The sequence below is a fragment of the Dermochelys coriacea genome, chromosome 4, assembly GCF_009764565.3.
Source record: "Dermochelys coriacea isolate rDerCor1 chromosome 4, rDerCor1.pri.v4, whole genome shotgun sequence".
NCBI classification, from domain to species: Eukaryota; Metazoa; Chordata; order Testudines; family Dermochelyidae; genus Dermochelys; species Dermochelys coriacea.
In genome coordinates, this window is record NC_050071.1 from 65076444 (window position 1) to 65103265 (window position 26822).

At 40.5% G+C, this 26822-nt stretch overlaps 1 protein-coding gene across 5 annotated transcripts in view; it reads left to right on the forward strand.

The window, feature by feature from the left end:
* Nucleotides 1–26822, forward strand: part of FNIP2 (folliculin interacting protein 2) — an 88443-nt gene that overhangs the window by 27482 nt on the left and 34139 nt on the right. For 3 of the 5 annotated variants that reach the window (XM_038399059.2, XM_043513246.1, XM_043513244.1), the window contains exons 2-8: nucleotides 6905–7031; nucleotides 12646–12780; nucleotides 22155–22255; nucleotides 23103–23174; nucleotides 24579–24679; nucleotides 24838–24927; nucleotides 26339–26410. In XM_038399059.2, the coding sequence (XP_038254987.1) occupies nucleotides 6905–7031; nucleotides 12646–12780; nucleotides 22155–22255; nucleotides 23103–23174; nucleotides 24579–24679; nucleotides 24838–24927; nucleotides 26339–26410 (698 nt within the window). The remainder of the gene's footprint in view (nucleotides 1–6904; nucleotides 7032–12645; nucleotides 12781–22154; nucleotides 22256–23102; nucleotides 23175–24578; nucleotides 24680–24837; nucleotides 24928–26338; nucleotides 26411–26822) is intronic. The other 2 variants (XM_038399061.2, XM_043513245.1) reach the window with 1 other exon arrangement.

Here is a 26822-nt window from a genome sequence, read left to right on the forward strand (position 1 = left end):
AAAAAAAATCCTGTCCTTCAATGTATAGCAATGCATACATGGAAAATAATATAGTAACTAAGTGCTACATCAAGAAATCAAATCAAGGCTTGTGAAAAGCAAATATAATTTAAATTTTCCTTTAAGCAAAAGAGGTCACCTTATATCCAAGTTATCCTCTCTTATGTATAGCAGAAGACATCTGAATAAGTTTAAGGAAGCAGCTTTGCCACTATTTTGGGGAGTGAAGAATTTTTAGCATTAGCATTTTTACCTGATGCTAACAAGAAACCTGGTGAAACACTCTGAACAAGCCAGCTTTTTAGTTTAAAAAAAAAAAAAAAAAGATTCTAAACATGTCCTTCATTTTCCTGAGTGGATGACTTGTTACCACAAACAGATATTGAGAAGTGCTGGCCTTATATTAACTATAGAAAAGCTATATGAAAACCATGTGAACATAGAATTTTTTTTGGCTAAAATTCTTAATTATTAGTTCTGGCATCTTTCCATACACTGGGGTGATCTGCTCCTGCTTACCACTGTCAATTTTTAATCTGCCTGAAGTTTACCCTAGTGTACTCTTTGCATATCACAGCTCCTCTATTTTGTTTGGTTCCAACTTTTTAAACTTTTCCAAAGTTTAACTCAATATCGATATTAGGCAGGTATCAAAAAAAATAGTCATAATACTTGGTGGACCTTGTATAATAGCTGCTGGAACAGCACAGACAGGTAACTGCAAACAGCTGGAGTGGGTATTAATACAGAGAACAATTAAAACTGAACAAAACAACAACAAAAAATAGCTACTTTGCATTTTCCAATTGAGCACACACAGATTTAGCTACTGAAACAATCCCTGATTGTATTGCATGTTGCTGTTAAAGAGGAACTGAAAAGGTATTTTAAAATTGATTAAGCATCACAGTTTCCTAAGTATTTCTGTGTTGTAAATGGGTTTGAAATGGACTAATAGAACTTTTTTAGTGTGTTGCAAATAGAAAATTAGAAATTGCCCTTAAGCATGCTGTTAGGACTTCAGAAAAAAGTGTAAATTCTCTATTTTGAATATTTTTTTCCACTACAATTTAGAAATTAGTGATGCAGGAGTGGGTAGGTTTTTCTCTTCCACCAAACCCTTAAACAAAATAGACTTGCTTTAAACATCAGAGGAAAACTTGCCAAAACAGAATTTTGCTAGAATTTACATGGACTAACCATACACGATTCCTGCAGTGCCAAATATCATTATAGTTGTGGGGGAAAAATTCTTACGTGAAGATGAGCATAAAATTGCCTTTCGTAACAAGGGTGAAATTGGTCAATTGATAGTTACATTAAATATAAACATTACTAGTGTATATCAAATGCAATTAAACACAAAGCTGTGTGTGAGACTCCAAGACATTAAGTGTAGGAAATGATTGACATCAGACACCATGGTATTGGAGCTGTGCATTATATGAAACAGCCTAGTCAATACAGGATGGAAATATAGCTGTGTTTTTGTGAAGGGGGAAAAATTGTTAGTCATGTGAGAATCTTGTGCCTTGTGATGGATTCCACAAGGATTTGACACTACTGGATGTGTGTCCATGTGTTACTTTCCATGTGTATTTGAATGACATCTGATCTTATTATGATCATGGATGGATCACTTCTGTAGTGTGAAACTGGATTGTTCAAGAAATATTCCCCCCCCCCTTTCCTTTCCCTGGTATAATTCAGAACATTCAAATGTGGAATAGACTTGAGAGGCATTCTCTGAAGTTCCCTCTTTCAGTTCAGCATATTAAGTGTAAGCAGTGCAGTCCCTTCTCATGCAAGATTTGAGATCTGCTTGACAGAAGCTTAAGTAACATTTTCTTAATGGGCTAATATCTGGAGTTAAAAATTATCAGTTTGAATTGATTCTAATTGCTTTTGGTGTGCAGTGTAGCTGGGATAGGGAAACTGGACACAGTACCTCAGCAGGCTGATAACAGAATATAGAGCTGAAATTCAACTCCGTTCATTCTTGGCCCAAAACTGTTGCCTTGCTACCTGAATGTGGGTCTCTGGTCATTTTAAAATAGGTGGAGCAGTATGGGGAAGTCTGCACTGCTCCTGGCTATCCTATCCCTGTTTTTTGGGTAAATAAAGCAGCCAACTTGGCGCTTTTCAGGAACCTTACATTTAATTTAAAATCAAACGTGTAGATTCCATTTTTGTTTGTTTAAAGGAGTTTGGGTCCCCCTTTCAGCAAATTAGCACTGTGATTTCTGAAAGAATGTGGAAAAGAATTGAGGAGGCAAGCTATAAATGAACAGGGATGGAATTGGAAAAAGAGACCCAAATTCATGAGGTAAATTGAGGCAAATCCATGTGCTGTTTTGATTTTCCTCTTTGGTTTGCTTTTGAACTGGAGCCTATAATGAATCTCGATAGGCAGTGGCTGAGAAACTAGTGATGAAGTCTGGACTGCAGGAGGTAGTTGTAGTTTTTAGCATAGGTGAGGTGTGTAGGATTTCCGTTGGGTAACAGTGAGCAGAGCTAAATAGGTTTGATTGCATACAGACTAACTGCCCTAATGATAACACTGTGACTATCTTTGAAAGGGCAGACTTAAAAACAAAAAACTTAGTGCTTGTCTAGTACTCCTACCTCTTGAAAGCACTGTGTGTGTGTGTGTAAAAACACATTAAAAGTGAGGAAAATAGTCAGTAGCAAAACAGCCTTCAGCATCATTTTGTGGTCGTAGACATGCGGATAATACCTATTGCCTTGGTATCAGAGCCTCTTGCAATCTAAGAATGTTGTGTTAGAAGAGTAGATGGTTTATTTTGACTGCAGACACCCCCCACCCCAAAAAAAACCCCAACCAACAAAAAAATTAGAAAGGAACATCAAACTGTTGGAGTTGGTTAGGGCTGAATAAGCATCCTTTTCAAACCTGGAAGTCCCGCCTAAGCAATACCAGTGGATTGGAACAAAGTACACTTAGGAAAACACATAGTAAATAGTCCAAAGAATCAAGATAAAACATGAAGAGCAAGTTAAAGTACTTTAGAAACAAAACAACTATTTGTGTGACTCTGGCCTGTTCATGGGAGAGGGCAATTAAGCCTGGTCTTCCATGGTGGTGTCTTCCTTCTTTCCTGTTAAAATCAGTAGGAGTTGAGGATGTTCAGCTCTTTGCAAGATTGGGTCCTTTAACAGAGGACAAATTAAAGCAGCAAAGAAACTGTATGAACTTCTTGTTTTCTAGTGGTTTATGTGTGGGATATACTTTTTTTTTTCTCTTTCAGTAGAGCCTAGTCAGGAAAATTCCTATTCCAAAGGCACTCTGTGTAGGAAATCAATGTGGCCTCGACAGTCCGTTATGCAACATGATAAACTAAAATGACTATTAAAAACAGCTGTACTCTTGTCCCCTAGATATGGTCCATCCAGGTCAGAGCTGAGGCACATCACCTCAGCACGTTGCCTGGTATGGAGAAGCTTGCATTTTTGCTACCTATGCTGCTCTGTGGACAGAAGATTTCAGTGCACATCTGTTGTTCCAGCTTCTTACATGAGCTATAAAATTTATGTAAAAACGAGGAGTTCTTGTGGCACCTTAGAGACTAACACTTTTACAGTATGTAAGGTGAAAACTATTATGTAACCTAAGAAAGATAATTAAACCTCCATACTTTAAGGTGTAGGCTGACTGCCTGAGAGATTAGGAAGGAATGTCTTCTTTTTTTTCCCGCTCCACCTTCCTCCCCATCAGATGCACCAATGATTGTTGAAGCCCTGTTGCATTTGATTATACAACAGTTGGGGAAAAGAAGTAAAAACTGCTTACAGTTGAAATTGCAGGGAGGGATTTTCAGAGGAGAACAATGCTATTACTTGAAACATGTTTTTAATACAAAATTAAGATTGTAAACATCTTTTCACTCATATCACTTTTAGACTGTTTTTTGTTAACTTTTACGTTTTTCTGTAGATTAAGAAATGAGTGCTCTAATTCATGAAATATTAATATAAGAATGATTCCTGCATCAACCTTAACTCTCCCCCATTATCTTTATCTGTCCTCCTTACTAGTGGGAGAATCCTAGCCCTTGCTGAATGAATGAAACTAAATCTTCCTTGCTTGAATATATGAATGTAAAATGAGGAATATTACAGCATGATATAGCCTATACCCATTCTTCCAGCCTTCCTCAGTTATTTAGAGATCCAGGCCTATTTTGCAAGGTTGTGTGAAAATAGTGGAGGTTAGGGGGCCTAAAGTAGGATATGGGAAATATGATCTCAGGCCAGCCTTCATGAGGTCTTTAGGAACTGGATACCTTGTTTACCCTACATGAGTGGGTGACTAGAAAAGGGTTTTGTGTTGACTGCATGTAGAAATGGTTTCTGGTTTATACTACCAAAAAAAAAGGGGTGGGGAAAGTGGTTGCCAAATCTCTAGTCTCTGATTGGTGAGCAGGTGGGTTTGAAGTTAACAGGCGGCTATGTTGAGCTATGTCTTGAATGGTGGGTGTCTGGGCAATAGCCAAAAGTTAGACTTAGGGTGGTAATCTGCATCAATGGAGCAGAGCTAAGGTTAGTGTTGAGGTTACTGAGTGTAGAAGATTTGGACTGCAGTAGTCTGTCTTTCTTTTGGTTGCCTTCCTGACTTTCAAAAAGGGGAAACAACAAATGTTAATGGATATTTGTTTACATCCTTAACTCAATGAGTTTCCTGTCTGAGAACTTCTCTAATTTGTAAATAGTTTTTCCTATTACGATTTATTAATGCCATAAATGTGCATAGTGCTTGACAGACATGCCTTGCCCTGAAGGGTTTAGTCAAAACTACATAAATAATGTAACAAGAAATTACAGTGACGCATGGGGGAAGAGAAGCTTTCAACTAAGATGAAGAAGGGAAAAGTGCTCCGAGGAGAGAATTATTTGCAAAGAAATGTGATTTGATTTTTTTTTTTATTCTTATACAAATTCTTGCCAGGTGTATATCAAAAAGGAAAGCATGATCATTATAGCAGTGAGCTTTTGTTTAAAAATATACAGCAATATAGTCCTCAGATCTCTCCGTTTAACAGGGTATTATCATATTACAGAGTGAGTATCGTTAACACATACATGACATGTTGTTTCTAAAGATTTTATTAAATCTTATTTCACATATTTAGCAAACCAATCATGTCTGTGACAACTTAATTTTATTCACACTTGAATTGTGCTTCTGGTAGAGTGGTAAGATTTTTTTGAATAAATTCGAAAACCAGTAAATCAATATAAGAAGGTGTCATATTTCTAATTTTAAATCTTTCTTTCATTTATGAGCTTTGAGCTTTGAAAAAAGCATAAAATATCAGTAATTCTCCGTCGTAGTCATTCTGAAATCGGAATGCCTGTAACCGTGTGCTCTAATGTAAGAGGATTAACCTAGGCTGAGGGCACAGAGTTTGCAACCTCCTTGAACCCTAGAGGTTTGACTGTCAGAGCTTACAGATTCAAGGCCTAGCAAGTTTTTAAGCATTACTGAGACTGGTTAATTATACATAGGTTTCATTATTGGTATCCTGCCGACTAGCGCGAAGAGTTCTTGTCTTGGTGTCAGTGCAGTTATCAGCCATATGCATTCCTTCACCCTACTACACAGTTATTGCTGTGTCTGATTGTGGTGAATTTATGTATAGTCTCCAAATGAGTGTTATATTTTTGACAAATCAGTTTCTGATGCACAGGTTCAGGTAATTTTTATGGAATATAACAAATGTGTTTAAATTGCTAGTTTATATTCTGGTATTAGTGAAAATGCTTTTTGTTTGTATGGTGTAACTTGTTCACTTAGTTTCTAAGATCTACCCCTGGAATTTTATTAGTTCATGTGAATTTAAAACTGGGCCCTTTATATAAGGAACAGAAGGAAGAAGGACTCGTTTGGTTTTTGTGGGTAAAACCTATGCAAAAACCTTGGGTCCTTTACTACGGTACTATGTTTTAAATAGAGACAAATATTTAGTTCTGCTGCACTTTGGACAAAAATAGTTTGACTGTGTCACATGCTTATTTGAGATAAACGTTTAGATTTCAGTCAACAATTCAGTTGAGGGCCTCCACGTTTCTGATGGCAAAGCTCCAAAAGTAAGGATCACACACGGTGGAAAAACTTGCTGAACCCAACCATGATTTGTAAAAGTATGCACGTTCAGTGCTGTTTTTAAAAGTGTGGGTTCTGGTACCTTGGAAAGGGTCTACCTTAAAATGTCTACTTTTACCTTCCAATGTGACCATTGCAATACTGTTGATCTTTTTTAATTACAAAACCATAGTTGTTTTTGTTCACATTTTTTTTCCTTCATGCAGTTAAGTACTTGACTTGTGGCCTTCTGGGGTGTCTCCTCCCCTCTTCAAAAGGGCCTGTGGTAGATATCTGGGTTTTCAGGACCCTGGTTGCCACATCCTTATTCATGTTTTTACTCTGTTAATTTCCTTTTAGTGATGGTGGCATAGTTTTCAGCTCTTAAGTTTTTTTTTAATACCGCAGGAAGCATTAGTGCCTTGAAAGGACTTCCCTCTTTTAGTCTTCCTTTAGTGTATGAGGATAATTCAGCTCTGACAATACATAAATAGCTCAGCAGTCAAAGAGGGATTTAAAAAATCCTTGCAGGGAAGACTGCACTGTTTCCGCTATAACTGCACTGCCTCCCTAAATGTACTTGGTTGTAATAACATGGCTTTTTTCATTATCAAAACATGGGTGCTCACTCAGCACTTTCATTAAATCTTCTTCAGATGCTGTTGAAATTTCAATTTGGTTCCTGCCATCATTGTGCAAAAGACCCAGCTGATGGTACATACTTCCTTCACTTTATTCAAGTCCAAGTTAGCTCTCTGGTGAGATAACAACATAACTTCTGACTGTATTTGCAATCCGCAGCTGGTCCTGTTCAGAGTTTGATTTGAATGAAATCCGCCTGATAGTTTACCAGGATTGTGAGAGAAGAGGCAGACAGGTCTTGTTTGATTCCAAAGCAGTCCGCAAAGTTGATGAGGCAGCAGCTCAGGTATGAAACACTAATATGCTTCTGTCCTTTTAATTCTTTTTTGTTCTCTGGCCCCAAATGGAAATAATTAAAAAAAAAATGCTGATTTCTGTATTTCTTATTTTGGAAGTTTTTGCTGCATTTGTTCTGGGTGAAAACTTTTTTTGAAATTTTCAGGACTCGCCTGTTACAGCTACATTCGAAAAGCCTAAAATAACACATTCTAGTGTACTACCTTTTTAAAAAAATATGGTGACTGATATAAAAGAATATAGGCCCTCCTCATAGGCGTTGCTGAATGGACTTGATCCTTTTTTAATTTAGTATTTTTCTGACATAGTCAACTTTTGTATATGTTGAAGCTAATCATTTTTCATTTCTTAGGCCTGATCCTTGCACACAAGTTGCACAGAGATGTCTGCTTATTTCACTGGGAGCTGGCATGTGTTCAGATGCACTTGTCTTCCCTTTGGATCTCTTTAGTTAAACCAATAAAGTCACTGTCTTTTTTTTTTTTTGTCACCATTCCATTTTTGTTACTCTTTTTGTAAAGTTTAGTATGTGCATGTGACTGAGACAATAGCAGGCAATACGTAATTTTGAATGCTGTGAGACAAATAAGCAAAAAACAAGGAAATGTACAATTAAGGTGTGGCTTGATCTCTGCCAGTATCTGGATCTACAAGGCTGCACTTAAACGGTATTCTAATATATCCGACTGACGTTTAAGAAGACAAAAGTGATACATGCAGCATGTCTGTCTTGTTAGCTGTACTTTTCTTCTACTCAGTTACTGTTCTGAGGCTAGGCCTACACTATAAATTTACACCAGTATAACTACATCACTCAGGGGTTTGAAAAACCCACACTCCTGAGCAACACAGTTTCACTGACCTAACCTGCAGTGTAGACAGTGCTATGTTGATGTGAGGGCTTCTCACTGAGGTGGATTAACTAGGCCGATAGGAGAAGCAGCAGCATGTTAAGCATAGACCTACCCCGAAACTCCATTTGTTATAAAACAGTTTTATTGGATAGATTTCAAATTATAGCTAATACTGTTGACCAGAATGTGTTGACTGGTACAGTTAGTGTGTAATTACTAGATATAATGTACACTTTAAATAGCAGTGCTTTGTGGAAATGAAAAAGTTTAAACACAGCCATCTGAAACTGTATTTAAATTAAGCTGCACGAGTATCACATGTTGGCTTAACCCACATTAGTAAGGCACCCATGATGATTGACTGATCATCTACTTATGAGGGTAAATAGGTCAGTGTGGCCTATATTAATCCCTTTTTTCCTGTTATGAGCCCCAATATAAAGGTCAGTACTATATATCCAAGGGGTTGATTACACAATGTCGCATTTGCTTCAGAAGAATGAGAAGGTGTATTTACAATTATATAAAAAAAGTTTTCTCCTCTTAAAGACACAAACATTTTAAACTAAAAGGGTAATTTATAAAGTATAAATCTCCATTTAAAATATTGTTCTTAGAGAGAGATTCTCCATTGTTTTAAAAAATATCCTATAACAAATAGGACATACCACCTTATTTTCATACCAGACACTGAAATAGCCACTTAAAGTTAAATATTCAGAATTGCAAATCAGAAACTATGTATGGCTTTGACATGCTCTAGTTAACACTTGGTGCACTGGCATTTTCCAGACTTCCAGGCTAGGGCCCAAACCTGCAGCTATTTGTCAATGACCGGCTTCTTTTGACTTCAGTTTGGAACAGGATCAAGCCCCGAATGAGCAAAGAATTGGGAAACTTCTCCTCTTCATATAAACAAATAGGATAGACTTAATGCAGTTTTACCTTTAAATCTACATAGCTGGGGAACTAGGCAGATTATCTTCTATTAACAAGTAGGGTGACCAGATGTCCCAATTTTTGGGTCTTTTTCTTATATAGGCTCCTATTTTCCCCCCACCCCACCCCGTCCCGATTTTTCACACTTGCTGTCCGGTCACCTTATTAACAAGGGTATTGAAAAGTATGGTTAATCGTGCTGAAGTATATTTAATGTGTTTCATTCTAGCTATTCCTGTGGGTGTCAGAGTGGAACACTTTTTTTTTTTTTTTAAATATTAAGGCTTTTTTTTGTCAATAGCTTGTGTCAAGCACATGACTACTAACATTTGTGCATTTATAACCACCTAATGACAGTCACATTGGGAATTAGATAAACAGCAGTTACATAAATGCAGTGTCAAGCAAAAGCTGCACAAAAGGAATGCAAATATGTGGTAAAATGTAGAAAAAACAACAAAATCCTCTACACGTGTCTGGTTAGTTTTATAATTGATAGTAAGAGGGCTTGTTTGTGCCACTGCTATAGTCAAACCCATTTCTGCTCTGTAGAATTATGAGAGCGCTACTGGATTGTCTCTGCCATCTCCCTCCGAGCCCCACCCAAGAGCATGTCTTCAATTCCCATTTTCTTGGTTTTATAACTATTTCATTGCAAACTCCTAATGTATCAGTGTAAAAGCAAAGTTTACACAGATGCAGCTTAATCCTGCTTTGCACCAGTGAAGCATGTGTGCATTGATGTAGTTACACCACTGACATTTTTTAAATGTGTGTAGTGCCAGAGATTGTTGATTCATCGCTATTTGTGTATAGTACCCAATACAATGAAGTCCGGACTGAGACGTCTTATTATAGAATCATAGAATATCAGGGTTGGAAGGGACCTCAGGAGATCATCTAGTCCAACCCCCTGCTCAAAGCCGGACCAATCCCCTACTAAATCATCCCAGCTAGGGCTTTGTCAAGCCAGGCCTTAAAAAACCTCTCAGGAAGGAGATTCCACCACCTCCCTAGGTAACCCATTCCAGTGCTTCACCACCCTCCTAGTGAAATAGTGTTTCCTAATTTCTGCCATCACTGAGAACAGCCGAGCTCCATTGTCTTTGGAACCCCCTTCAGGTAGTTGAAGGCTGCTATCAAATCCCCCCTCACTCTTCTCTTTTGCAGACTAAATAACCCCAGTTCCCTCAGCCTCTCCTCGTAAGTCATATGCCCCTGCCGCCTAATAATTTTTGTTGCCCTCCGCTGGACTCTCTCATGGTCACTGCTGCCCACGTTGCCACCCACTTCTATTTCCTCTACCAATTCTTCCCTGTTTGTGAGCATCAGGTCAAGAGAAGCATGGTCCCTAGTTGGTTCCTCCAGCACTTGCACCAGGAAGTTGTTCCCAACACTCTCCAAAATCTTCCTGGATTGTCTGTGCACTGCTGTATTGCTCTCCCAGCAGATGTCGGGGTGATTGAAGTACCCCATGAGAACCAGGGTCTGTGATCTGGAAAATTCTATTAGTTGTCTGAAGAAAGCCTTGTCTACCTCCACCTCCTGGTCTGGTGGTCTATAGCAGAATCCCGACACGACATCACCCTTGTTGCTCTTGCATCTAAACTTAACCCAAAGACTCTCAACAGGCTTTTCTCCAGTTTCATACTGGATCTCTGAGCAATCATACTGCTCTCTTACATACAGTGCACCTTTTCTCCTCTGCCTGCCTTTTCACCACCACCTTTTCTCCCCTGCCTGTCCTTCCTGAACAGTTTATACCCATCCATGACAGTGCTCCAGTCATGTGAGTTACCCCACCAAGTCTCTGTTATTCCAATCATATCATAGTTCCTTCACTATGCCAGGACTTTCAATTCTTCCCGCTTGTTACCCAGGCTTCTTGCGTTCGTGTACAGACACCTAAGATAACTAGCGGATTGCCCTACTTTCTCAGTATGAATCAGGAGGCTTCCGCTGTTGCACCCTCCTCCTTGTGTTTCCTGCCGGTATCCCATTACCCCACTTACCTCTTAGTGCTTAGGTCACAATCCCTCGGTAAACCTAGTTTAAAGCCCTCCTCACTAGGTTAGCAAGCCTGTCTGTGAAGATGTTTCCTCTCCATTTGGTGGATCCCATCTCTTCCTAGCAATCCTTCTTCCTCTATCTGCATTGGGGGTTGCAATGCTAATAGTTTAAGAGAATGAAAAAATTTCAGAGTATGTCTACACTTGCAGCTGGAGGTGTGATTCCCAACTCGTATAGACATACCCACTCTAGCTGCCATCGAGCTAGCCCTCTAAAAATAGTTGTGTAGTTGGGGCAGCAAACAGCAGCATGGTCTAGCCATCCGGAGCACAAACCTGCCTGAACCTCAGGGGTGTGGACTCAAGGTGGTTAGTCCATGCTGCTGCTCATGGTTGCTCATGCTACCCTAGCTACACTACTGTTTTTAGCATGCTAGCTTGATGAGAGCTACCACAGAGATTTCTACAAGAGCACGATATTTCACATCCCCCCGCTCCCAGCATAGATCTAGCCAAACACACGCTTTGCCAGCATTTATTCTAGACAAACTAGCCCTTTTGATGGCTAGCTAAAAGGGGTTTATGTGAATGTTTGTTTGTTTTTTTTTAAAACAAATATATTGTTTTTAAATTGGCAACTCTGCATGCAAGAACTTCTATTTTTAATTTTATTCAGAGGGCTAAATGCTTCTTTTCTTAATAACATTGTGGTAAATGTTATCCATGTAAACAGCATGCAATTGTTGAAAGGTTAAGAGTCTTTTTGTAGTAAAAACTGCCTAGTAGAGTGAGTCAAATAATACAAACAGTGAGTTGAGAAAAAAGAAAAGGAGTACTTGTGGCACCTTAGAGACTAACAAATTTATTAGAGCATAAGCTTTCGTGAGCTACAGCTCACTTCGTCGGATGCATTTGGTGGATTTGGTGCATTTGGTTTTTTTCCACCAAATGCATCCGATGAAGTGAGCTGTAGCTCACGAAAGCTTATGCTCAAATAAATTTGTTAGTCTCTAACGTGCCACAAGTACTCGGTTTTCTTTTTGCGAATACAGACTAACACGGCTGCTACTCTGAAACCAGTGAGTTGAGAGTAAACTTGGAGTTGGCAATGCAGTTTTTGACAGGTGAATATTACACACTAAATATTCAGACAGCCAGTGGTTTATTCCTAAGCGTATACACAAAGGATTATTCATTCTAATATTTCTGCTAATTATTCTTTGTGTTTTTCTGGCTCTTCTGTTGAAGAAATCTGCTATTAATTTGTGAAGCAGAAACAATACCATGCAATCTAAGACACTGACTACACACTAGCCATAGAAAGCAGCTCATAAAATGAGATTTATTTGCATAAATTGTAGCAAATTATTTTACAGATTGCAGCTCGCTGCTGATTTCTATGAAATGTATGCTCACAGGAAAAAAAGACCCATTTGCTGCGAATAAATTTGTAACAAATTACTTTGACCAGGATCATGATGGCCAAAGAAGCAGAGTATTTATATACGGTGTGTGCCATGTATTTCTATAACCAAAAACTTAATTCATTGGTAGACTTAAGTTCAAGAATAATCTTACACTTCTGTTCTCCTGGGCATTACTTTCCTTTGTCTTGAAAAGCCAAAGTTATTAACATGACTTGGATTTATTTATTTAAACCCAGAAATAAAATCTTTCAAAATTATTCTTTTGCTCCAGTATGTTCTTAATAAAACTCTTCTGAGATCACTAGGGTGCAGCTAGAAACAGAAATCTTCATGTTTGTTAAACTTACTTTCATCATCAACCTTTTCTGACACAGAAAATAGTAGAGGATGCTCCGGGAAAGGCTTCTGCCAAGTGCTGCCAAACAAGCAATGGGACCAATAGTACTTCTTCCCACAGTTCATCAGTGGGCTGTACACATCACGTCAAGGACCAGCTTCCAAAGTACCAGGTAACGTTAACACATAGATGCAGATCTATATATAGATTTGCATCAATGACTAAAGATGATACCTTTGTGTTAAATTCACAAATGTCTGCTTAAATGTTTAAGTAGAATTTGTAGTATATCTAATATTAAACTGATGCTGGGGATCTGAACTGTATTTCTTTCCTTCCACATGTTGAGGAGAGGGGTGTTTTATTTTATTTTTAAAATGTTATACAAGTTTAGTAATTCCTATGTTCAGTTTTGAAAATTTCACAATTCTTCAGTTTTTTTGAACTTTTACATAAAATAGTTTATAATCTAAACTTAGATATTTCAAAAATATGTAAGTGCTCTGTTGCTCTCCACATTTTTGGTCTAGAAAAATGTTTTTTTTTCCTCAGTCCTCTGTTGCAGGAGCCAATGCTCATAACTTCTGCAGGAGCTGTTGAACGCAGCTGAGTATGGGAAAGACTTTAAATGGACCCTGACAATATGAAATCTAATCAGCTTCTAAAAAACGGCTAAATATTTTCAGGTTCTGTATATGGCCCTCTGTACAACCACAAAAATTGGCAATCACATCTTCTTGGTTTATTTAAAAATGCTTTTCTCCTCTGTTTTGATCTCCTGTAAAGATTTAAAACATATGACTAGTCATACCACAGCCAGTGTGACTACGGCCATATAAAAAGTTAGGCCCTTATCCTACACTCAGTTATGCATGTGCTGAACTTCCCATGTTGAGGAAATGGTGAAGTTGACTACACAAAATACTGTCAAATATACAAAGGGAATTAGGCCTTAGATAAAACTTGTTTGTTTATACATGTAACTAGAAATTTCTTTAATTACTTCAGTTGGTGCTAGTTTTTGTGTATAGGTGAGGTCCTTTTCTTCAGTCGTTCAGTTCTAGTAATCTTAGGGTACATTTATGCAGCCAAAAAAACCCCAAACAAAACAGCAGCAGCAGGGAATCTTAGAACCTGGGTCAGTTGACTCAGGCTCGTGCTGAAGGGCTAAAAATAGCAGTGTAGACACTATATATGGGTTCCAGCTGGAGTGGAACTGGTGAGGAAGGAGGGTCTCAGAACCCAGGCTCCAGCCCAAGCAAGAACTTCCACACTGCTATTTATAGATATAGCGCACATCTGAGTAAGATGACTCAGGCTCTAAGACTTGCTGCTATGGAAGTTTTGTTTGCTGCATAGACTTACTCTTAGGTGTTACCTTAACAGTAGGCTTTTAAAAAAAGCTTTCCGTTGGAAGGGACTTTTTAAAGTTAAATTTCTCTTTAAAAAGTGCATACTTTGTTGTTGTTGGGGTTTTTTTCTGCAAAATCCTTAGAAGCCTGCCATTGAGGCTTTGCCTGTCCTACAGCTTATGTTGGCATAACTTACGTTGCTCGGGGCAGGGAGGAAATAAATTACCCCGCTGAGCGGCGTAAGTTACACCAACATAAGTGCTGGTGTGCACAGCACTATGTCAGCGGGAGAGCTTCTCCCACCAACATAGCTTTCTGCTGCTCATGGGGGCTGGAGTAGTTAATGGGAGAGCTCTCTCCCATTGGCTTAGAGCAGCTACGTTAGACAGTTCACAGCGACACGGCTGCACCTGTAAGCTCTCTAGTGTGGCTGTGCCCCTAGTAACTGAATTTTTTTTAAATTTAGTCAGAACAAGGCAGCTAATTCCACAGAGCAAGGTCTGTTGCTTTTATGCACTTTTCCAGTCTCCTAAAGACTACATGGGAGTTTCTCGGGTGCTGTCAAGGTTCCTTCCCCACCCTGAACTCTAGGGTACAGATGTGGGGACCTGTATGAAAAACCCCCTAAACTTATTTTTACCAGCTTAGGTTAAAACTTCCCTAATGCACAAAATATTTTACCTTTTGCCCTAGGACTTTATTGCTGCCACCACCAAGAGTCTAACAGATATATAACAGGGAAAGAGCCCGCTTGGAAATGTCTTTCCGTCCCAAACCCTACACCCCCTTTCCTGGGGAAGGCTTGATAAAAATCCTCACCAATTTGCATAGGGGAAACAGACATAAAGCCTTGGATCTTAAGAACAATGAAAAAACAATCAGGGTCTTAAAAGAAGAATTTTAATTGAAGAAAAAGAATCCCCTTCGTAAAATCAGGATGGTAAATACCTTACAGGATAATCAGATTCAAAACATAGAGAATTCCTCTAGGCAAAACCTTAAGTTACAAAAAGACACAAAATATAGGAATATACATTCCATTCAGCACAGCCTATTTTATCAGCCATTTAAACAAAACAGAATCCAACGCATGTCTAGCTAGATTATTTACTAAGTTCTAAGACTCCATTCCTTTTCTGTTCCTGGCAAAAAAAAAACCAAAAAAACAAACAAAAAAAAACCCCACACAGACAGAGAGAACCTTTGTTTCTCCCCCCCCCTCCAGCTTTGAAAGTATCTTGTCTCCTCATTTGTCATTTTGGTCAGGTGCCAGTGAGGTTATCCTAGCTTCTTAACCCTTTACAGGTGAAAGGGTTTTTCCTCTGGTCAGGAGGGATTTTAAAGGTGTTTACCCTTCCCTTTATATTTGACATGTCCCCCAAATCACAGATAGGGTGAAACGCTGGCTGTGATTTCTTCCTGGAGCTCTAGGAGAAAACAGAGTTAACAAGACACATGCACTTCTAAATATACTACCAAATATATAAAGACTAACAATATTTTCCACATCTCAAGGATGATTTTAACTAGTTGATTCTGGGAAACTTTCATGGGAGAGTGCATCAGCCACTTTGTTAGAAGCTCCTGAGATGTGTTGGATGTCGAAATCAAAATCTTGGAGAGCTAAATTCCACCAAATACGTTTTTTGTTATTTCCCGTGGCGGTATGAAGCCACTGTAGTGCAGCATGGCCGGTTTGCATGTGGAAACGCCGTCCCCAAACGTGCGTGTAGCTTTTCCAGAGTGTAGACAATGGGGTAACATTCTTTTTCTCTGACTGACCAGTTGCTTTCCCTCTCAGACAGCTTCTTGCTAAGAAACACTACAGGGTGGAATTCTTGATCCGGTCCTTCCTGCATTAAAACTGCTCCCACACCACGCTGGGACGCATCTGTGATTACTAGGAACGGTTTGTCAAAGTCTCGGGCCCTTAATACAGGGTCGGACATGAGTGTCGCTTTAAGCTGGTTAAAGGCCTTCTGACACTCTTCGCTCCACTGCACGGCATTTGGCTATTTCTTTTTGGTTGGTCAGTGGGGCGGCGATTTGGCTGTATTGCGGTACAAATTGTCTGTAATAACCAGCCAAACCTAAGAAGGATTGGACCTGTTTCTTTGACTTTGGGATAGGCCGCTTTTGGATAACATCCACTTTGGCCTGTAGGGGGTTGATAGTTTCTTGACCCATCTGGTGTCCAAGGTAAGTCACTCTGTTTAGGCCTATTTGACACTTCTTAGTCTTAACAGTTAGTCCTGCCTCCCTTATGCGCTCAAAGACTTTTTGTAGATGTTCCAGGTGTTCTGCCCAGGAATCCAAAAATATGGCCACATTGTCAAGGTAGGCGACTGCATATTCTCCTAATCCCGCTAGGAGACCATCTACAAGTCTTTGGAAGGTGGCGGGTGCATTCTGCAGCCCGAAAGGGAGTACATTAAATTCATACAGCTCGACGTGTGGTGAAGGCTGACCTTCCCTTAGCGGATTCATCTAGCGGTACCTGCCAGTACCTCTTGGTTAAGTCCAAGATAGAGATGAACTGGGCCTGTCCCAGTTTCTCTAATAGTTCATCTGTGCGTGGCATTGAATAGTTGTCTGGACAAGTTACAGCATTTAGTTTATGGTGGTCCATGCAAAAACGTATCTCCCCATCTGGTTTGGGAACTAGAACCACTGGAGATGCCCATGCAATTCCAGAGGGGCGGATTACACCCATCTGTAGCATATCCTGGATCTCCCGTTCTATAGCAGTTTTAGCTTGAGGAGTAAAGGTTGGACTTCAATTGGGCGAGCATTACATGTGTCAATGGAGTGGTATGCCCGTTCAGTCAGTCCTGAGGTGGCTGAGAACGTCGGCGCGTAGCTAGTGCACAGCTCCTGGATCTGCTGTCACTGCATACACCCAAGGGTCATGGAGAGGTTCACCTCTTCCATGCCACCAGCACTTTTCCCTTTGTAGTAGACACCTTCAGGCCATGCAGTGTGATCTCCTCCCTGGGCTGTAAACTGACAAACCTTTAATTCTCTGAAATAAAAGGGCTTTAGAGAATTAATATGGTATACCTTAGGCTTTCGGTTGGAGGTGGGGAATGCTATGAGATGATTTACAGCTCCCAGGTGCTCCTGGACCGTGAATGGCCCTTCCCATGACGCTTCCATTTTATGGGCCTGGAGCACCTTTAAGATCATGACCTGGTCCCCTACTTTGAAGGAATGTTCTCTGGTATGTTTATCATACCAGGCTTTTTGCTCTTTTTGAGCATCCTGTAGGTTTTCTTTAGCAAGGGCTAAAGAGGTTCGGAAGGTGTTTTGTAGGTTGGTTACAAGTCCAGAATGTAAGTTCCTGGAGATGGTGTAAACCACTCCCATTGCTGCTTCACCAACTGTAATGGCCCCTTAACCTCGTGGCCATATACAGGTTCAAATGGTAAAAACCCTTAACTGGGATGTGGTACAGCTCTGTAGGCAAAGAGCAACTGCTGCAACACTAGGTCCCAATCATTGGAGTGCTCATTTATGAATTTACATATCATGGACCCCAAAGTCCTATTAAGTTTCTCCACCAGGCCATTTGTTTGAAAAGTGGCAACCAAGTGATTCACCCCATGAGCATCCCAAAGGCTTTCCATAGTTCCTGCCAGGAAATTAGTTCCTGAATCTGTGAGGATGTCGAAGGGCCAACCTACCCTGGCAAAAATGTCTGCTTCTGCCTGGCACATGCTTTTAGCCCTGGTGTTGCTTAGAGCTACTGCTTCCAGCAATCGGGTGGCAAAATCCATGAAAGTCAGTATGTACTGCTTTCCTCTGGGTGTCTTTTTCAGAAAAGGACCCAGAATATCCACAGCTACTCGCTGAAATGGAACCTCAATGACGGGGAGTGGCTGGAGAGGGGCTTTGACTTGGTCTTGGGGTTTTCCCACTCTTTGGCAGACCTCACAAGACAGGACATAGGTAGAGACATCCTTGCCCATTCCCTCCCAGTGGAATGACCTCCCCAAACGTCCTGTTTCATCCAGCATGGCCACTAGGATGATCATGGGCTAAGCTCAAGAGCTTTACCTGGTACTTAGTTGGAACTACCAACTGTCTCTGAGGATTCCAGTCTTCCTGGTGTCCATGAGAAAGACTTTACTTGTATAAAAGTCCTCTTTCTACAACAAACCTGGATCGATTAGAAGAGCTGAGCAGCGATGGGTTGCTCCGTGCCACTGTCCAAGCTCTCTGGAGGCTTTCATCTGCTTCCTGTTCGGTCTGGAACTGTTCCCTTGATGCTGGAGACATCAGTTCCTCACTGGATTGTGGACTTAGGCCTGGTCCCTCTGGAAGCAATGTAGGGGATGGGGCTGTTTCCGTTGACTGTGAACTGCTCTCCGCTGGTGCACTATGTTGGGGATCAGGCTCCAGCTGAACCTCTTGTGTAGGGTTATGGGCTGCTGCCTGTTCCGGTTGTGGGACTGGCTCTGTCTGTGTCTCTGGGACTGGATTCACTACTGCTGTTGCAGACGTTGGCATGGGGTCTGGGTCCATCATCTCTGACTGGGTCCTGGTAGAAGTTTCCGGAACAGAGCTAGGCGTGACAGCTTGCTTAGCCTGGCTGCGGGTAACCATTCCCACTCTCTTGGCTAGCTTCTCATGATTGGCCAAGTCTTCCCCCAACAGCATGGGGATGGGATAATCATCATAGACTGCAAAAGTCCACGTTCCTGACCAGCCCTTGTACTGGACTGGCAACTTGGCTGTAGGCATGTCAAAAGAGTTGGACTTGAAGGGTTGAATCGTCACTTGGATCTCTGGGTTGATTAAATTGGGGTCCACTAATGATAGCCGACACTTGTGCTCCGGTGTCCCTCCACACGGTGACCTTCTTCCCATCCACACTCACAGTTTCCCTCTGCTCCGAGGGTATCTGGGAGGCATCTGGGCCTGAGGACCTCTGGTGTGATTCTGGTGCAATGAACTGTAATCTGTTGGGGTTCTTGGGGCAGTTGGCCTTTACATGTCCCGGCTTGCTACATTTAAAGCATCGTCCAGCTGACGGGTCACTGGGGCAAGTTGGATTGCTGGAGAATGGTGTGGCGGGACGATAAGGTGTCTGGAGGGTTCCTTGGGGGGTAGTTGGGGCCTTGGGCTGCCCCCGGTAGTAGGGTGTGGTCTGAGGTTCCCTTCTGGTATCCGCTCCAACTGCGACCAGTTTTGTTCTTCTCTTCTCCCTCCACCCGTTTTGTTCCAGCTTGCTCCGCCTCTCTGGCAGTCTGGGAGTGCTCGGATCGATCAGCATAAGAAGCAAGACTTTCTGCTGAGTCCATTTCCTTATCCCATAAACACTGTTTTATTTCCTCCTTGGACATATTCAGGAATTTCTCCTGAGCTATCAAATCACACATTCCGTTAAAGCTAGTGATGCCCCTTCCTTGGACCTATTTATCTAACAGATCCTTCATCTGGTTTGGATAAGCCACATTACTTAGTCCAGGCCCTCTCTTAAGGGTTTGAAATTTTACTCCAAGTTTCAGCTGTAATTTGAAATTGCTTTAAAACCAAATCCATGAATTTATTATAGTCAGAAGCCTCATCAATAGGCATCTTATTGAATATGTCCAGAGCTCTTCCAGTCAATTTTGCGACCAATGTGGTCATCTTGTGAACTTCAGGAATTTTATGGAGAGTGTACAGTCTCTCAAAGGTGAGGAAATATTCAGCAATATCACTGGATTCAACATACTGTGGACAGTCACTCCCATTTGTGGATGGTTGGAGAAGGATTGTTAGGATTGTCCAGTAGATTCCGCTCAGCCCTTACCTTCTCCATCTCCAGTTCATGCTTCCTCCCTTTTTCCTTTGCCTCCATTTCTTTTTCCTTTGCCTCCATAGCTCTCCTGTGAGCAGCCTCTTGGTTCTTTTCTACCTCCATAGCTCTCTTGTGGAGAGCCTCTTGATTTTTTTTTCTGCCTCTTTTGCTGCCTCCATTTCTTTGTCCTTTGCCTCCATAGCTCTCCTGTGGATAGCCTCTAGGGCTCTTTCACTGCCTCCAGTCTGGTTAACTCCAATTTGTGTTGTGCCTTGGTTTCTGTCACGTTTGCCTCTCTATTTTTAACTAACTTTAGACCTGAGAGTTAGGAATAAAACAAAGAAAAGACTTGGCTTGTAAAATTTTGCTGTGCTATAATCTGATACCTATGTTCTCTGATAGTGATTGTCAGCCTACAGAAAAATCCTTAAAAAAACAAACAAACAAACATACAAAAAAAACCCCAAACAAACAAACAAACAAAAAAAAACCCTAACACCTTTGTCTCCAGGCAAATAGACAGAAAACCCCTCTAACCAGTTGCTCTTGGGTAAAAAAAACAAAAACAAAAACTTCTTCAGGTCTGTGAAGACTTGTGAATTTCCTTGCAGAAGGTTAACTACCCTGCCTTTAGGTAGAGAAAACTCCAGCTCACAAAAACAATTCCCTTTTGTCTCTGCTCTGGCCCCCAAGCAGAGACGAAAAAAACCCTCTAACTGCTTTCAGCTGAAAACCTGCTTTCCAGCAGCCCAAAAGGGGAAAAAAAATTCCTTTTTGAAATCTGTGCTTCTTTTTCAAAAAATCTTAAATTAATCTCAAAATGATTTCAAGTTAATCCCACCGCTCTGCCACCATGTTAAGGTTCCTTCCCCACTCTGAACTCTAGGGTACAGATGTGGGGACCTGCATGAAAAACCCCCTAAACTTATTTTTACCAGCTTAGGTTAAAACTTCCCCAGGGTACAAACTATTTTACCTTTTGCCCTTGGACTTTATTGCTGCCACCACCAAGCGTCTAACAGATATATAACAGGGAAAGAGCCCGTTTGGAAATGTCTTTCCCCCCCAAAATCATCCCAAACCCTACACCCCCTTTCCTGGGGAAGGCTTGATAAAAATCCTCACCAATTTGCATAGGTGAACACAGACCCAAACCCTTGGATCTTAAGAACAATGAAAAAAACAGTCAGGGTCTTAAAAGAATAATTTTAATTGAAGAAAAAGAACCACCTTCGTAAAATCAGGATGGTAAATACCTTACAGGGTAATCAGATTCAAAACATAGAGAATTCCTCTAGGCAAAACCTTGTTACAAAAAGACACAAAAACAGGAATATACATTCCATTTAGCACAGCTTATTTTATCAGCCATTTAAACAAAACAGAATCTAATGCATATCTAGCTAGATTACTTACTAAGTTCTAAGACTCCATTCCTTTTCTGTTCCTGCCCCCCCCCCAAAAAAAACAGACAGAGAGAACCTTCCCTCCCTCCCCCAGCTTTGAAAGTATCTTGTCTCCTCATTTGTCATTTTGGTCAGGTGCCAGTGAGGTTATCCTAGCTTCTTAACCCTTTATAGGTGAAAGGGTTTTTCCTCTGCCCAGGAGGGATTTTAAAGGTGTTTACCCTTCCCTTTATATTTATGACAGGTGCTGATCTCAAAAGAGGACATTCAAGACTCAGGAGTTAAAAATGTAGAAAACTCATTTTTCTATGTGCCTCTCTAAAATCGTTTGTTTGAATCTCCTCAAAACAGGCAAACCTTTGTCCTATGCTAAGAGACCCATGAGAGACTGGATTGGGTTTAAGAAATTTAGTAGAGGGTGGGAAGAAAAAATGTATCCTTGTGTTGAAATGCAAGTTACTACCTTTACTGTGGAGAGAACTTATACAGAGGAATTTATCCTCTTACTTGTAATAGATCTTTGGAATGTAGTAAGAAATAGGACTTATTTTGTTTCCTTTTTTTAAAATTGTCATTCCAGGTATATCTTGCCATCTAAATGAGTTAATTTAGACCGGGAAGGATTTTTAAATTTAAAAGTAACACTTAAGGGTCCAGACTCTTCAGACCTGCAATGCTTGCAGTCTTTCTCAAGCAACATCCTACAATAAAGAAATGTGGCTGGGAGATATAAAAGTACTTGTCTGGCCCAGCTGCAGAGACTGTGCATGGGTTTCTTCATTGCATGCTTTTGGGAGAGTACATGCAAATAGGAACTAGTGGGCCTCTCTAACGAACTAAATATAGTATGTACTGTAACTGTATGTGTGCATTGCACAAACACCACTTGGTATATGCTCCTCTTCACTGGGAAGCAGAGATTACTTGTACTTCACGTTCAAAATTCAGTACTAAAATAATACAATGGGTTATGATTGGCTTTTTTCCCCTTATTTATCTATAGTACACTAGACCAGCCTCGGACGTCAACATGCTTGGAGAAATGATGTTTGGCTCAGTGGCAATGAGTTACAAAGGTTCTACCTTGAAAATCCACTACATACGGTAAGTGAATTTCCTCTTCTAGGATTATCCATATTGCCAAATGCTTGGAAATGGGGAAGGAGAAGGTACTGAAACTGTTGGGTCACCGAGATGATGATTCGCAAAAAGAAAAGGAGTACTTGTGGCACCTTAGAGACTAACAAATTTATTTGAGCATAAGCTTTCGTGAGCTACAGCTCACTTCATCGGATGCATTCAGTGGAAAATACAGTGAGGAGATTTATATATATAACACTCACACTCACACAGAGAGAGAACATGAAACAATGGGTTTTATCATACACACTGTAAGGAGAATGATCACTTAAGATGAGCTATTAACAGCAGGAGGCGGGGGGGGGGAGGAGGAAAACCTTTTGTGGTGATAATCAAGATGGGCCATTTCCAGCAGTTAACAAGAACATCTGACAGGTTTCAGAGTAGCAGCCGTGTTAGTCTGTATTCGCAAAAAGAAAAGGAGTACTTGTGGCACCTTAGAGACTAACAAATTTTTTAGAGCATAAGCTTTCGTGTGAGTGAGCTGTAGCTCACGAAAGCTTATGCTCTAAAAAATTTGTTAGTCTCTAAGGTGCCACAAGTACTCCTTTTCTTTTTAAGAACATCTGAGGAACAGTGGGGGGTGGGGTGGGGGGGAGAAATAACCTGGGAAAATAGTTTTACTTTGTGTAATGACCCATCCACTCCCAGTCTCTATTCAAACATAAGTTAATTGTATCCAGTTTGCAAATTAATTCCAATTCAGTAGTCTCTCGTTGGAGTTTGTTTTTTGAAGTTTTTTTTGTTGAAGGATAGCCACTCTCAGGTCTGTAATTGAGTGATCGGAGATGATGATTGTTTATCCTTTCAGCTCTCCTCCGCAGCTTATGATAAGTAAAGTGTTCTCAGCTAGAGTGGGAAGCTTCAGTGGAAGCACAAATAAGTAAGTTTGGTTGTTTCCTGTCATTTCTCACTATCATTTTAGATTTCTTCTGTCACCGCTCCTAAGGTTGGTCTATATAAAACTGGAAAGCTCGTAAAGCCAAATGTCTGCTGGCAGTGAGTGAAAGGGGGAGAGAGTGAGACTGTTTATGAGCAGTATTCACGTGCTGAGCTCTAGCTGTCCCATGAAGGCTAGAGGGCAATGGGATCGTTCAGGGTCCATCTGCACTGGAATAAATGTCTCACAGCATAGCAGCAGCTGGCCCAGGTCAGCTGACTTGAGCTCATGCGTCTTAGGCTGTAGGGCTAAAAATTGCAGCATAGATGGTTAGGCTGGAGCTCAGGTTGAGGCCCTCCCTCCTTATGGGGTCCTAGAGCTTGGGCTCCAGGCCAAGCCCAAACAGCTTCCCAGCTATTTTACAGCCCCACAACCCAAGCCCAATGAACCAGTCAGATGACCCAGGCCAGCAATGGGTGTTTAATTACGGTATACATGTACCCTTTGACTCTTTAAGTGTGCTTTGGATGAGCAATGGGTGAAACTCAGTTTAGAGGCATGTATAAACATTCAAAGGCTTTGGGTCTCTATCTTCAGAAACAACTTCCCACTGCCAACAGGTTGCCTTTTTAATATAATGAGGAAGGTGTGCATATATTTTTCTACTTTCTCTCTCTCTCTCTCTCTCTCTCTCTCTCTCTCTCTCTCTCTCTCTCTCTCTCTCTCTCTCCACATTCAAAAATGGTTGATGAGATTTTTGCTCCATTTCCCTCTATCTCTCAAAATCACTGTGGGCAAAGACCAAACATGGAAAGTTAGTTAATTCCGAAAGGTACAGTCTTAAAGTTTACAGTCCTCCACAATCTATTTTCCATTAAAAATATCTGTTCTAATTGTCAAGGTTCCCTCCCAACTCTGAACTCTAGGGTACAGATGTGGGGACCAGCATGAAAGACCCCCTAAGCTTATTTCTACCAGCTTAGGTTAAAAACTTCCCCAAGGCACAAATCCTTCCTTGTCCTCAGATGGGTACTGCTGTCACCACCAAGTGAGTTAGACAAAGATTCAGGAAAAGGACCACTTTGAGTTCCTGTTTCCCTAAAATATCCCCCCAAGCCCCTTCCCCCACTCCTCCGCCCCCCATTTGAAAGTATCTTTTTCCCCATTTGTCCTTTTGGTCAGGTGCCAACCAGATTATTTGAGCTTCTTAACCCCTTACAGGTACAGAGGAATTCTAGGCTACCCTTAGCTGTATGGTTATGACGATGATATAGGAATATCTGCTAATCTTTAAGCTTGGTGGTGAGTTAGATTTACATAACAAAGCAAATAAACAGTGTAGTTTGATATTAGTGGAAGCTATTCTATCCCCCTTCTTAGAAATTTTGATATTTCTCCCTTTTTTAGCTTGCAAGATAGCTTTGAATACATCAACCAAGATCCCAGTCTTGGAAAATTGAGCTCTAATCAAAATGGTTTGGGCACCTGCCGTAGTGGAAGTAATCTAGGTAAATATTTCTTTATTTTATTTAAAAAAAAAATCCTTTCCTGATGAGACCATCTGTTTTTTTTTTCTTTTAAATTATTTCCCCCTGTATTGTCTTTAATTGTTTTTTGTTTGTTTGTTTTTTTTTGTCTTGCGTTCTCTCTGCGTTGCTGTTTTTAGGTGTGTTACAGCTGTGTAGCAGCAAAGTGCTGCAGGGTGTATCTGAAGGAGTTCCCCTCCGGCTCATCCGGAGTGCTTCTTTCTTTGCAGGTTTGTGTGGAATGCTGAGCACAATGTGACCCACCCACCCACAGTAACCCAGCTTCTTCTGAATCTTGTCAGGAGGTCCATAATTACACTCTAGAAACAAAGGGCTAAAGTGATGAAGATATTGATGATAGACACCTATTGGCTTTATATTTTGACTCAAGCCTTCTTGAAATACCAGGCTGCATTAAATTGCTTCCTGTTCTTCCCTCCCACCTCTACCACAAATGTTCACATTAAGGAAACTTCCTAAAGTAATGTGTATTCAATAATAAATGAGCCCTTATGTTTCTAAGAGGATTTATGTTTCCTGGTCTACACTTGATCTCTTGCTGGTGTGCAGTTCCTTTTTGCTTCTTTCCCTCTTTGCTTTCCTCCCATATCTTCTGACCTGTGGATTTTTTTCACTTGATGGCAACTCTTTTAAGACATTATTGAACTGAGTCTGGAAGTGTTTTAAGTTTTGACTTTACAATATTAAAGGCTTTATCTTAAATTCGAAAGTAGCATTTAGTCTACTTTACAAATGTAAAGATCCTTTTACAGGCCTGACAGTTACTCATGCTGTTGGGGAAACCTTGGATCTAATTGATTTTGTTGATTTCAAAAATGAAAAGTTACTTTACTTCCCTCACAAATCTTGCATGCTTCGTAAGTTAAATGAGTATGTGCTACTAACACTTACCGGTTTCAGAGTAGCAGCCGTGTTAGTCTGTATTCACAAAAAAGAAAAGGAGTACTTGTGGCACCTTGGAGACTAACAAATTTATTTGAGCATAGCTTTCGTGAGCTACAGCTCACTTCATGCATCCGATGAAGTGAGCTGTAGCTCACGAAAGCTTATGCTCAAATAAATTTGTTAGTCTCTAACACTTACCGGTGATCTACACTGGATTGAGTTTTTGCTTCATGCTATAAAACAAGCATAGTGGTTAATAAAACAACTGAAACTGATACTCCATATAAAGTATTGTTAGCCTGTGCAATGCCAGTGATGCTACAAAAATAAACTAAATTAGGATTTTCAAATGTGACTAGAGATTTTGGGTGCTCCCATTTTGGGGTATTCTACCTGAGACACTTTCATGGGGCTGATTCTCTGCTGTGTGACTTTTTCAGTTTATATAAATTAATGTTCCGATTCCTACAGGTATTTAGAAGGTATAGTCTAAAATAAAAAAATGCAATCACACTAGTAGTGTTCAGTATTGAAATATTGCTTGCTATTACCTCTTCAAACACTGAATTTTTTTTTAATCTGCCCACACACTCTGGACATAGCTATTGCTTAAATTAACTGCACTGGATGTGACTTTGCTGTTGTGTGGTCTTTAAACATAGACTTCGCTTAACACTGACAAACAATATGAGGCAGCACTTAATGTTTTCTGTTGATCTGATCTGTTTACTTTAGCACATAGCACACCCGTTGATATGCCTAGCAGAGGGCAAAATGAGGACAGAGACAGCGGCATTGCTCGGTCAGGTATCTGTGTTTCTTTTTCTCCCATTTGATGAAAGCAAAGCTTTTTAGCAGAGTGACTCAACAGATTCAGGTTTTGCCCAACCAGTGGGGTGGAGTTTGGATATCGCTGCTTATAGTACATCCACACGAACTTGTGGATCTGTTGAGCAATTCCCTTCCCTATAAACTAGGTTTCTGCTCATCAACTCTGCTGCTGGGACATACTGTTTCCCTTCTCCCCTACAAATCAGTAAGAAAGGGGATGTGTCTTGTGATACTCTGCCTTTATAACATTAACTCATTTGGTTCTCATCTGTGTAGTACTTCAGTAATATATAAATGTATAAGCTAGGGAAGAAATCAACAGTAGCGCTTCCACTAAAGAAAAGAAGGGGGAGGATTTTTGCTCAGTGGGAGGAAAAGCAGTGGGTAG